Source organism: Phoca vitulina, unplaced genomic scaffold (genome assembly GCF_004348235.1).
Source record: "Phoca vitulina isolate PV1807 unplaced genomic scaffold, GSC_HSeal_1.0 scaffold12, whole genome shotgun sequence".
NCBI classification, from domain to species: domain Eukaryota; kingdom Metazoa; phylum Chordata; class Mammalia; order Carnivora; family Phocidae; genus Phoca; species Phoca vitulina.
In genome coordinates, this window is record NW_022589715.1 from 14,287,596 (window position 1) to 14,300,288 (window position 12,693).

The 12,693-nt window shown below is 48.4% G+C and overlaps 1 protein-coding gene across 1 annotated transcript in view; it reads left to right on the forward strand.

The window, feature by feature from the left end:
• Window positions 1-12,517: 12,517 nt before the first annotated feature.
• TRABD2A (TraB domain containing 2A) overlaps window positions 12,518-12,693 on the forward strand; it is a 48,878-nt gene continuing 48,702 nt past the window's right edge. The window contains exon 1 of the mRNA XM_032411191.1: window positions 12,518-12,625. Within this exon, the coding sequence (XP_032267082.1) occupies window positions 12,518-12,625 (108 nt within the window). The remainder of the gene's footprint in view (window positions 12,626-12,693) is intronic.

The following is a 12,693-nucleotide window of genomic DNA, read 5'->3' on the forward strand; positions in this document are numbered from 1 at the left end:
TACCCCGGGAGCAAGTGCTGTTACCTTCATTTTACTGATGAGGAACCAAAGGCCCAGGGAACTTGTTAAGGACTGAATGTGTCCTGAAAAATACATCTGTGGGAGCCCTAACTCTCGGTGTGATGGTGTTAGGGGCCTTTGGGAGGTAATTAGGCTTAGATGAAGTCAAGAGGGGCAACTCTCATGATGGGATTAGTGCTTTTATAAAATGAGGAAGAGGCAGGAGGGCTGTCTCACGTTCTCTCCACAAGTGCCCGGAGGAAAGGTCACGTGAGCACACAGTGAGAAGGTGCTGCAAGTCTGGTCTGCAAGCCAGGAAGAGGACCCTCACCAAAAGCTGACACTGCTGGCATCTTGATCTTGGATTTTCCAGCCTCTAGAATTGTGAAAAATAAATGGCTGTGGTTTAAGCCTCCCAGTCAGTGGTGCTTTATTCTGGCCGCCCAAGCCAACTAAAACGGAAGTAAAGGAACTAGCTCAAGGTCTCCTGGGCCTAAGTGGCAGGGATGGGATCAGAGGTTATGATGGTGAAAATCTCAGCAGAAGCAAGGCAGGGAGGAACAGGGAAGAAAGCAAAGAGGGATGGTAGAGGGTGTCGTGCCTTGGCCCCTCCGTGCCTCAGTGTCCTCGTCTGTAAAACAGTAATGACAGCAATAGGATACACATCCCAGGATTGCAAAGTGCTTAGAACAGCACCTGGCGCATGGTGAAGGCTACGCTGGTGTTTGCTCTTACCGCATTGTCGATGGATTTCATGGATGCAAGCAGATTAGTTAGGAGATTGTCACTATGGTCTACACAAGAGATAATGAGGGTCGGGCTCACAGAGTGGCAATGGGGATAAAAAGCTGAGAAATTTGAAAGTTAATCACCGTAGAAAATAAGCAGTTGGTGGATGTGATGTAGTGGGTGACAGAGAGGGGTCTCCAGCTGGCTTGGGTGACATAGTGACATTAATAGAAATAACTAACACTGTGTGCTCGGCTCTGTGCTGAATGTCCCTCCCTATGCCTCCAGAGCCTCATATGTATATATATAGTATAGTATATACTATATATTTATGTAGTATAATAAATAGCTGGGGACTGTAGCCTAGCCAAAATGACACATCAAAAAAGTCCTCACAGGGGCACCTGGGTGGCTTAGTTGGTTAAGCCTTTGACTCTTGATTTCCGTTCAGGTCATGATCTCAGGGTCGTGAGAAGGAGCCCTACTTCAGGCTCACACTCAGCGGGAGTTTGCTTGAGATTCTCTCCTTCTCCTTCTGCCCTTCCCCCCACTCACACATGCACACGCACGCATGCGCGCTCTCTCTCAACTAAATAAATAAAATCTTTGGGGCACCTGGCTGGCTCAGCCGGTTAAGTGACAGTAGGGGTAAGCTGGCCCTGTGAAGAGGGCCCCAGGGAAGGCTGCCCAAGCCAGAGATTTAAGGAAAGTGGAAGTTAGATTCAGTTAATCTGCAAAGCCAGGAAGGTCAGCCAAAAAAAAAACAGACCCTGAGTTACACCAGCAGCAGGTACTTTATGGATGGGGGCAGATTAGCTTCTGGATCTGGGACCTCCTTGGGGAAGAGGGAAAGAGAATGGACCCCAAAGACTTTCTCCCAGAGGGCCTGAATGAAGCCCTAGGAGACTTTGAGCAGGAAGGTAATGAGTTACCTTTAATGTGCTGGAGTGGGCTCCCAAGTACCCCCAGAGAAATAAACAAAGCTGCATTCCCTGCCCCACCCCCTCCCCCCCATATGGGTCATATGTTCCCTGGACATGTACAATGTAAAAGTCTCTCCCATTTGCTTTGCCTTTCTTCTATCCCAATATCTGTATGTTTTTTTGTGAATGGGGCATGGTAGTCATCACAGCCCCAGTATGGTGACCCCGGGGTGATGGTGTTAGCTGTGCTCTTTAGATTGCAAGTCACTGGGACTTCCTTTTTTAATTTTATTTATTTATTTATTTATTTATTTATTTATTTATTTATTTATTTTAGAGAGAGAGACAGAGAGCAAGCCTGCGAGTGGGAGGAGGGGAAGAGGGAGAGGGAGAGAGAATCCCAAGCAGACTCTGTGCTGAATGCGGAGCCCGACACAGAGTTCGGTCCAATGATCCTGAGACCATGACCTGAGCCGAATTAAGAGTCCGTCGCTCAACTGACTGAGCCACCCAGGCGCCCCATCACTGGGGAAAGGGGGTGTTTCAGCTTGGGTTTCCAGGGAAGCAGACTCTGAGCTGGTTTCATGTGCAGGATATTTATTAAGGAGTGCCTTAGGATTAACACCTATGGAAGGGGAGGAAGGGAGTGAGATGGGGCAGAGGATGAAGTCAAGCTTGGACAGCCTCAGTAACCCCGACACCCTGGGGGCCTCTGGCACTAGAGTTGTCCCAAGGTGTGCTGAGATGGCCTTGGGAAGGGTGGGCTGGCTCTCTGCAGCCGAGACAATATGGAGGGCCTGGCCCCTGTGTGCTGACGGTGCCCCTAGCCAGCTGGGGCAGTAAGCCCTCCCCGGAAGGAGGGCGGGGCAGGGCCTCTCCGTGTCCATCACGGGGGGTTTAGGGTAAGAATACCTGAGGGCTGGAAATCGACTGCTGCCAGCGACCCCCCAGAAACTCTGAGTTTCTCCTGCACTGCCCCCTGGTTTTCCTCACTCTCCCTGTGAGTTTCCATCTTATCTCCTGTCTGCTTCCTCTGTGGGTCTGGCCTGCTCTCTCCTGGGCACCACCTGGATCATTCTTACCAGGTTCTTCTGATCAAGTTCTGGAAGAGTTGTTCGCTTTGACCTGGGACTGTCAGCCCCAAACTCTTGCAGGGAATGCTGGTTCTGGAAATGTTACTATGTCTTTCAAAAGCTGGGTGATACCTGCAGGCAGGTTCATTGTCCTTCCTTCTTTTGTGTATGTTTAAAAAAATCTCCTTAATAGAAAATATAAATCAACAAATCTCCTTCTGAAAGAACATGTTAGCTGGTGATGGGAGGAGGAGGTAGAGGGTGGTTGAAAGTGTGGATTCTGAAGTTAGAGTGTGCGAGTTGGAGTCCAGCTCCTAGTGCACAGAGGAGCTCAGCAAGAATCTCACCTCCCAAGGCTGAGCTCTGCTTCCCCAGCAAGGGCCCAGGGCAAGCGGGCCCATGACAGACAGGCGCATGGGTGCCTGGCATACCCATGGCAGTTCTTTTATGGAAAAATATCAAGGATGAAGCCCACAATGTACTTTTTCTTTTTTTTAAGTTTTTATTTAAATTCAGTTAACATACAGTGTGATATTAGTTTCAGGTAGACAATAGAGCGATTCAGCACTTCCGTCCATCACCCGGGGCTCATCACAAGTGCGCTCCTTCATCCCCATCACCTGTTTCACCCTTCCCCCCACCTGCCTCCCCTCTGGTAACCGTCAGTTTGTTCTCTGTAGTTAAGAGTCTGTTTCTTGGTTTGCCTCTCTCTCTCTCTTTTTTTCCCCCTTTGCTCCTTTGTTTTGTTTCTTAAACTACACATATGAGTGAAATCATATGGTGTTTGTCTTTCTCTGACTGGCTTATTTTGCTTCGTGTTATACTCTCTAGCTCCATCCATGCCATTGCAAATGGAAAGATTTCATTCTTTTTTATGGCTAAGTAATATTCTAGTGCGTGTGTGTGTGTAGCATATCTTCTTTATCCACTCATCAATCGATGGACATTTCTTCTGTTTCCATAATTTTGTTGTTGTTGATAATGCTGCTATAAACATCAGGGTGCATGTATTCCTTTGAATTAGTATTTTTGTATCCCTTGGGTAAGTACCTAGTAGCGCAATTGTGGGATAGTAGGGTAGTTCTGTTTTTAACTTCTTGAGGAACCTCCATACTGTTTTCTACAGTGGCTGCACCAGCCTGCATTCCCACCAACAGCGCATGAGGGTTCCCCTTTCTCCACATCCTTGCCAACACCTGTTGTTTTTGTATTGTTGATTTTAGCCAAAATGTATTTTTTTTTTATTTTTTATTTTTAGCCAAAATGTATTTTAAAAAGTTGTATGTGTCTGTATACAAGGACCAACTGGAAAAAATAATTTTAGTGATGGCTCATTTCTGGGAGACTATAAAATATATTTTTCTCTGTAGACCCAGATCTCCTTGGGGTAAGTGTGTGCATGCAGACTTGGAGAAAGCCTCCTCTTGGGCTGGAATTCTGGGCCCACGAGGAGGTGCCACAGGGACCTTGGGAAGAAGGGAAGCAGATCGCAGACCCTCTGGCCAGGGTGGCTGGTGGCCTGCTGGTGGGAGGGGATCTGGGCGGAGATTCTCCCTCACTAAGGCTGCTGACATTGGTCTGTGAGGCCAGGCCCCATATGGATTGCCATTTATGGGGCAAAAAGAACTTACCATCCTGAAAAACAACAGACCTCTGGCGAGGAATGAAAGAAGCAGGGATGGAGATGCTTCCCCACTCCGTCATAAAAGTATCAGTTGCCAGACGCCAGGGCGGCATTCCAAAGGCTGGTGGGGTCTCAGGGGCCAGATGGGGGTCACAGCAGACAGACAGACGGCAGAGAGATGGTGGCTGGGGTTGCTGGCAGCACATTGCATCTCTTAGAAAGGACCGGCCAGGCCAGCAGCATTCTGGGCCACCACTCCTGGAGTTGGAATAACAAGAATGATAATCCCGATGGGTTTTTTCAGCACTGATTTTCTTCGCTGCCTTAACCTCTGCAGCATCATTCCTGTTCGTAAAAATGGCATTTGGCCATGTTGTGAAGAGCCGATGTGGTAGCTGGTGGGAAGAAGGGATAGATTGTTAGGTTTTGAAGTGCAGGGCACACTCCCAACTGGACTCGCCACAGAGGATGTCTTCAAGAAGCATTTGGTTTAAAAAAATCATAAAATTAAAGAAATGAAAAAAGTCGTGATTTTTATTTAAAAAAATCAGCAATACAGAAGCATAGAGAGTAAAAACTAAAGACCCTCTTTTCTTCCCTCTCTGACCCCACACCAATCCCTCTCTCTCCCCAGAGAAAAAGTCATCAGTTTAGTGTGTGTCCTTACATTCCAGAACATAAAAATGTACCTCATTCTTTCAAATGCCCACATATCTTTTCATTACCAGGATTGTTTGAGATTTTTACTGTGATAATGCTTCCATGAACTGAGCTTGGTGATTCCCAAACTGTGGTGTGTATGTGTGTGTGTTTGCACGTATGCATCAGTATTTCCTTAGGACAGATCCTTACAGTGGAACTTCTAGGTCAAAGGGCATGTACATTTTAAATGGTGCCAAATTGTCTTATAAAAAGCTTTTAATTCCTGCTGGATATCGCCATACTTTTATTTTTGCCAATTTGAGAGGTAAAAAATGCATGTCGTTTTATTTTGCTTTATTAAAAGAATATTTATTCCATTTTTAAAAAAAATTATGGTAAAATATACATAACATTTACCATTGTAATCATTTTTAAGGGTATAGCTCTGTGGCATTGAGTACACCCACGTTGTTCAGCAGCTATCACCACCCTCCTCCTCCAGAATTAATTGCTTTTGTTGGATTAGCTAGTGAGGATCTTTTTGTCTATGGACTATTATATTTTTCCTTCATGCGTCTCACCCTCCTTCCTTCTTCCTTTCCTCCTTCCCTCCTTCTCTTTGTGGCTTTTGCCTTTTTATGATCTCTGCAGATTTTCTAACTAGGCTGATATCCTTTTTCTTTCTCTCTTTTTTAAAAATTAAGAGTTTTTCTGTATTATGACTATGATCTATTTTCAGTTTTACATTTCTTGCATGTCTCCTTAAATATTACATTAGTTTTAATTTTTACAACATTTCTGCAAGATAAGTATTATTATTCCCATTTTGTGGATGAAGAAGCTAAAGTTCAGAGGGGTCATGTGACCTGCCTGAGGTGACATAGCTGAGGTGGCAGAGACGAGATAAGACAGCTCGGTCTGGCTTTTCCACAGTCTCAGGCCACAGGGAAACTACCTGAGGCAGTAAGGCTCTGATAGAGCGTAAGGCCAGCCGGGTGTCTGGGAAGGCCAGGGGAGCTCAGGGGACTTCAGGGGGAGGCTGGAAGGATCTAGAAGTTGGCATTGCCAAGCAGGGAGGAAATCAGAGAGAGAATCCCCTCTTCCCCTGTTATTGCTGCATGGAGAGCCAACAAAGCACATATGAAATTTAGGTCTGTGGGTGTTCACTCCCCCCCTTACCGCCGTGGCCACGGAGCAGAGGCAGGAGGGTGTGGTCTGGTCCTTTCTGGGCACTCATTGCAGGCAGTTTCTAGTTCCTCCTCTCTCCCACAACCAATCAACCACAAGTTGGGTGGGTTTCACTTCCTCAGTGTCACTTCTCATCTTTTTGTCCCCTGCCAGAACCGGGCCCAGGTCCCCACTGTGTCTCCTAACTGGTCTTACCCCTTGTACTCTGGCTCCCTCCAGGTCCCCTCCATGCTGCAGCGCACATCTGGTGGTGCAACTGCTCTGCTTCAAACGCTTGGATGGTGCCTCAGCGCCTCTCACGCGGGTGCCGAACTCCTCAGCCTGGCCCACAGGCTCTTCACCTTCTGGCCCCTGCTTATCTCTCCCTTTCCCGATGTTGTCTGCCCGGGTCCATGTGTCAATCAGACTGAATTCTGTGAACATGACTAACTCTCTCTCATGCCTCAAGGCCTTTGCCTCTAGTGTTCCCTCTCCCTGGAATGCTGTTCCTTGGCTAACTTGTGCTCAAATGTTATGTCTCTCTTTAAACAACATTCCACTGGGAAACCCTCCCTGGAATGATGGGCTCAGTTATGGGCTGTGCTGTTGCACACATCCTACCACCTGGTAATTTTCCTTTTGTCTGTCTGTCTGTCTCTGGACCCTGGCTGCATCTTAGAATTACCACAGCTGCTATTATTTTTATTTTATTTTTTAAAAGATTTTATTTATTTATTTGATAGCGAGAGAGAGAGAGAGAGAGCATGCACAAACAGGGGGAGTGGCAGGCAAAGGGAGAGGGAGAAGCAGGCTCCCTGCTGAGCAAGGAGCCCCACACTCAGGACTCAATCCCAGGACCCTGGGAATCACGACCTGAACCGAAGGCAGAGCCCAACCAACTGAGCCACCCAGGCATCCCAGTTTTGTTTACTTTAGATTCATAGTAAAAATTACACATTTAGCCACTTGTGTGTGGTTGGTTCCCCTTTGGAAGTCTTCTCTCCTCCTCAGGCCGTGTTGAAACCAAATGCTACACCGTCAGAGGCCCCAAAACCCACCTCTGAAAGGTTGGTGTATAATTTAAGTTTCATGGAAAACTTCTTGAAATTTCCATTACTTATGAAGAGTAAAATATAATAAAAATTCCCTGGCCGCCATCCCTGCCATCTTTGTCCCCCAGCAGGCTTCTGCAGTTTCCTTGTCTCCAGTTTCTTCTCCTTTCCTCCATCTCTGAAAAAAACAGTTCTTGCAGACATGCAGCAGTTCAGCTCTTTCCCTCTGCTTGCATATTCCCTGCAGTAAGCCAGAAGCCAGAAGCTAGCTTTCAGTGAACAGACGGCTAGTTCCAGTGCTCTCCTGGGAGGCCTCAGTTCACCCTGACCTACTGTTCAGCCCTTTCTGTCAGGAATCAGTCATACAGGCCCTAACACTGCACCGCACTCCCAGGAGCGAGATACCACTCACGTCAGTGTAGCCTCAGCCTTGTGGCATGTGGGCAGGGGAGAGGCAGGAGAGGAGGAACCGGGAGGACAGTAAAAATGTGTCAATACGGGGAGAACTTCTCCCCACCCAAGGTCTGATGTAAGACCATGGAAGCAAAGGCATGGCTTAGGGGCTGGCTGAAGTTGCCCCAAGTTGACAGACAGTTATCAATGCCTATTAGCCAAAGACCACCAGGGACACACACAAAGTTGAATTAGTTAGACTTCCTGCTCTTTGCAGAGAGGAAAAGCTCATACCTTGGAAAACTGTGGGGCATCTCGGAAGGACTTGTTACAGAATTTGGTTTATTTTGTTAGGTGACTTGGGGGAAGGTTCAAGGAAGCAGGGCTCAGCTCTCGATTGGGTGTTCTGAGGAAGGGGGTGTCCTTCTGACTGGACATCCATAATAGCTTGCTCAGGTTCCCATAACAAAATACCACAGACTCGGTGCTCAAACAATAGAAATTTATTTTCTCACAGGTCTGGAGGCCAGAAGTTCAAAATCAAGGTGTGAGCAGGTGTGTTTTCTCCTGAGGCCTCTTTCCTTGGCTGGAAGAGGGCCGCCTTCTTGCTGTGTCCTCACGTGGCTGTCCATCTGGGCCCGCGTGCCCCTGGTGTCTCTGTTGTGCGTCCAAATTTCCTACCCTTACAGGGACAGCCGTCAGATTGGATTTGGGCCTCCAGTCACCGTCTCATTTTAATCACTTCTTTAAAGACCCTGTCTTCAAATACAGCCACATTCTGAGGTACCGGGGTATGGCCTTCAACATTTGATTTTTTTTGGGGGGGGGGAACACCATTCAGCCCAGAATGGTATCTTAAAACATCTTGTCTATAAGGTGGGGGAATCATAAAGGCTAAAGCTGGGATTAGGGAAGAAGCAGCAGTTACTCATTAGCCAGAACATGGGGATGTCTGGTCCTTTTTGTGGTTTGGACAAGGTTCATGTCTTGTCTGTGTGGAGACATGATTATGGAGTCATCTGGTTTTTGTCTTCCTGCACCACAGTCTCAGAGTGGCCTTGCCAGTTGTTGCTATACTGTGAAATTGTTTACGTTCACCATGCAACGATCAGTAGGCGAACACCACGGCCTGGCTGTGGATATTGGCGGCTTGTAGCCACACCAAGGCCTCCCTGATAAAGCTAGGCCACTCCCTGCTGTCAGGGGAGGTTTTCTCCTTCCCAGGATCCAGGTACACACAGCGGACTTGCTCAGCAAAAGCAGCTGTGGGATAATTGCTACCCTTTCCCACTTACAAATTCTGGCGCCAATAGCGGGTGACCAAGAGAGCGTGGCAGAATTCTGGTTCCCCTTTGGGAATGCATGGAGCCTGAGGGCCTGGACAGGCAGGAAGCAGGTCTGCAGTGGCGCCCGTTGAGCACACACTCTGATGCTGTAGCCCCCGGCTGGAATACCTGGGAATTCCTGGCACTCCGTTTCACCCGGTGTATTAGTTTTCAGTTGCTGTGTAACAAATCACTAACCCAGTGGATTAGAAGAGCACACATTTATTGACTCACAGTCTCTCTGGGTCAGGAGTTCAGGCATGGCTTACCTGGGTCATCTGCGTAGGGTAACACAAGGCTGCAGTCCAGTTGCTGCCCAGGACGGGGCTCTCACCAGAGGTGCTGCTGGGGGAAGGATCAACTTCTGTGCTCACTCAGGTTGTTGGCAGAATTCATTTCCTCATGGCTGTAGGACTCGTGATAGCTTGCTTCCTCAAAGATGGCAATGGAGAGACTCCACGCAAGATTGGCACCACGTTCTCGTGTAATCCCATCCAGGGAATCACATACGTCCCATCATCTTTGTCACCTTCCATCGGTGAGAAGCACGTCACAGGTTCTGCTCACAACTCAAGGGGAGGCAATTCAACAAAAGTGTGAATACCAGGAGGCAGGATCAAGGGGCCTGCCCTCCATACCTGGGCTGTCCTGACCATCTTGGGAAATGTGCAGTGTGTTAAGTGATCAGGATTGGGATGGCTGCAGGCCGGTCAAGCCGGGCTGGCTGGGTGAGGCCAGGAGAGGGCACAGAGGTGTGGTGGAAGCCACGGCAAATCCTCTGTGCACCCTGAAAACTTTGTTTCTGAGGGAAGGTCTGATTTTGGGGAAAGAACGAATAGGCCTTCAGCATATAATTTCCTCAGGTGACTGCTGTGAAGGGGACAAGCCTCATAGATTTACGTAAATTCCAGAATCCATTGGTAGGGGCACAAAAGGAAGAACTTAAGAGTAGGTGAACAGAGGAAGGACATATCAACCGTATATGAAGGAGAAATAGAAAGTAGCAGGGAAAGGTTTAGGAACATCCAGGTCTCTGGCAATGAGATGCAAGGACAATACTCAAGTGAGGAACTGAACTGGATACAGAAACCCTGGATAGGCAGAGAGGAGGCTAGGGGGACGTTTAGCATCTCCTTCCTAACTGAGGGGAAGCCAGGAAGGCCAATCAGCCTAGATTGGCCTTCTAACCTAGAAGATAGGTGAGGACCTGGTCGTACCAGCCTGCCTGTCGCCAGGTCTGGGGCCCCACTGTGAAGTCATAGGGACTCAGGAATGTCTGTATAGACAATGTATATAGCATAGATGTGATTCTGTTGAATGTCTGGACACTGAGTATCTTATAGAATAAATTTCACTTAAGGATGGGTCTAAGGTAGGAAGCTCCACCTAAAAAAAATATTAGAACCAAACAAAATGGTTCATTCACTAGACATTTCAAATTCAGTGTATGACCATATCCTGGGCCATAAAACAAGTCCCAATTAATATAAAATCATTGCAATCATACAGAATATGTTCTCAGATTACAGTGGACTTAGATCAGAAATCAATTAACAAGATGTGTAGGAAAAATCCATAATTTGAAACATAAGCAACGTACTTTTAAACTATCCATGGTCAAAGAAAAAAGCCACCAGGGAAATTAGAGAGTATTCCAGGGGTGCCTGAGGCTCAGTCGGTTAAGCGTCTGCCTTTGGCTCAGGTCATGATCTTAGGATCCTACTCAGCAGGAAGTCTGCTTCTCCCTCTCCCTCTGCTGCTCCCCCTGCTTGTGCTCTCTCCCTCATGCTTGCTCTCTCTCAAATAAATAAATAAAATAAAATTCAAAAAGTATTCCAAATTGAATGATAATGAAAATACATCTTTTCAAAAATCTGGGCAATGCAGCTAAACCAGTACTTAGAGGGAAATTTATAGCTTTAACATGCTTATATTAGAAAAGAAAGGTTTAAAGTTAATGACCTAACATCACTCCTTAAGCAGCTAGAAAAAGAAGAGGAAAATAAATTCAAAGTAAGTAAAAGGAAGGGCATAATAAAGAGCAGGAATCAAGGGAATAGGGAAGAGACAAACAACAGGAGAAAACTAACAAACTCAGTCTCGTTTTGTCACACATTTTCTCTCCCCCTCTTCCCTCTAGCCCCAGTTGATGGGTGGAGACTTCATTTGGAGTGGGGGAAAGAGTATGAAATAATAATAGTTCCTGACGCTTTCATCTCACAACCAGAGAGACGATTTTTGCCAGTAGGTGGCAGTGCTGGTAATCTGAAAACGCCGACAGGCTACACTTCGGGTCGGTTGGGGGGCCAAGGTTTGCAGTTCGGCTGAAAACGGGTCGTTTGAAGACCGGAGAGTCAGCTCCAGAAAGCAAATCCTCACTGAAACCTAGGACAAGAAAAATTTAGCGATTTCACACAAATACCTCAAACTTAAACGACTGTGGAACGAAAGCTGGAAAAACTTGGCTTTTTAAAGCCAGGGGTTCTTTCCTGGAGTTTTGTAGATGGGCACTTGCGGTTCAGAAAACTCCTCCCATCGTGTGTAAATCTGGGCCACTGCGCCTCCCCCCACGTCTCCCCGCCTTTGCTTCTAGTTTCTATTGAGTCTCAAAATGGACAGCAACTCAGAATTAAGAACCCCCACTACACCCCTCAGAAGGTGATCCCACGTAAGTCTGGGCTATACAGAAAGGCTGGTAAAGTGCACTCCGGCCTCGGGTAGCAGGTGGCAGGGGCTGGGCACAGCTAGGGGCTTTGATAATTTTTTTCTTCCTGAAGCATCAACGCTGTGAAAAGGCCCTTGGAAAGTTTGGGGCAGAAAGGGAGCAAAAACATTTTGTAGGCCTGCAATGTGCATCAAACAAGATGCTTTCCATCAATGTCCTCATCTAATCTGTGAGGTAATCCGAATTTGGTGTTCACATGCTTAATACTATTACCCCACATCCCTTAAGAGGACACTTAATGGAGTGCCGGCCTTTGTGGTTCCGGACTTTAAGTGTATGCACATACTGACTATTCCCCTCTTTTACAGACAAAACTTCAATGCCATTTCCTTTGTTTAAATGAGCTTGCCTTAAAAAAAATAGCCTATATTTGTTTCTTTGGTCTGTCTTTTTCGATCAAGAGCCACCCTCAGAACTGGTAGCCTAAATACAGACGTGAGGGTAGGAGCCAATAGGATTTCTGCGCGAGGCTGGAAGACGGTGCTGGAACTGGACTCTTCCCTTCTGGCCGGCTCACACGGTGGCCGGCGGCCCCGGCCGGGTTTGGGCGGGAGAAGCGGGACTGAGGGGCAGCGGGGTGGGGGGTGGGAGGTCAGGGCCCCGCCCCACGTGGCCGCCGCCGCCCGGCTCGCCCCAGCCCCGCCCGCAGGCGGCCGCGCGAACTGCAGGGAGAGCCGACGCCAGGCGCGGGGCTGCCGGCCAGCGCCCCCCACCCCTGGTCCCCCGAGCCCCGCGCGCCATGGCGAGCGCCCCGCTAGTCCGCAGCTCCGCGGCCGCCGGCTAGCCGGACTGTGCGGTCACTGCTGCCTTACTCCTTCCCCCTCCCCTCCCCGCCTCCCGGGGCTCCGAGCCGCGGTGGGGAGGATGAGTCCCTGGAGCTGGTTCCTGCTGCCGACCCTCTGCCTCCTGCCCCCCGGCGCAGCCCCGCGGCGCGGCGCGCCTGCCTCCGCCAACTGCGAGCTCAAGCCCCAGGTAAGGCGCGCGTCCGGAGCGGGCGAGGCGGCTTCCCCGCACCTCGCGGGGGTGGTTACCGTCCCAGG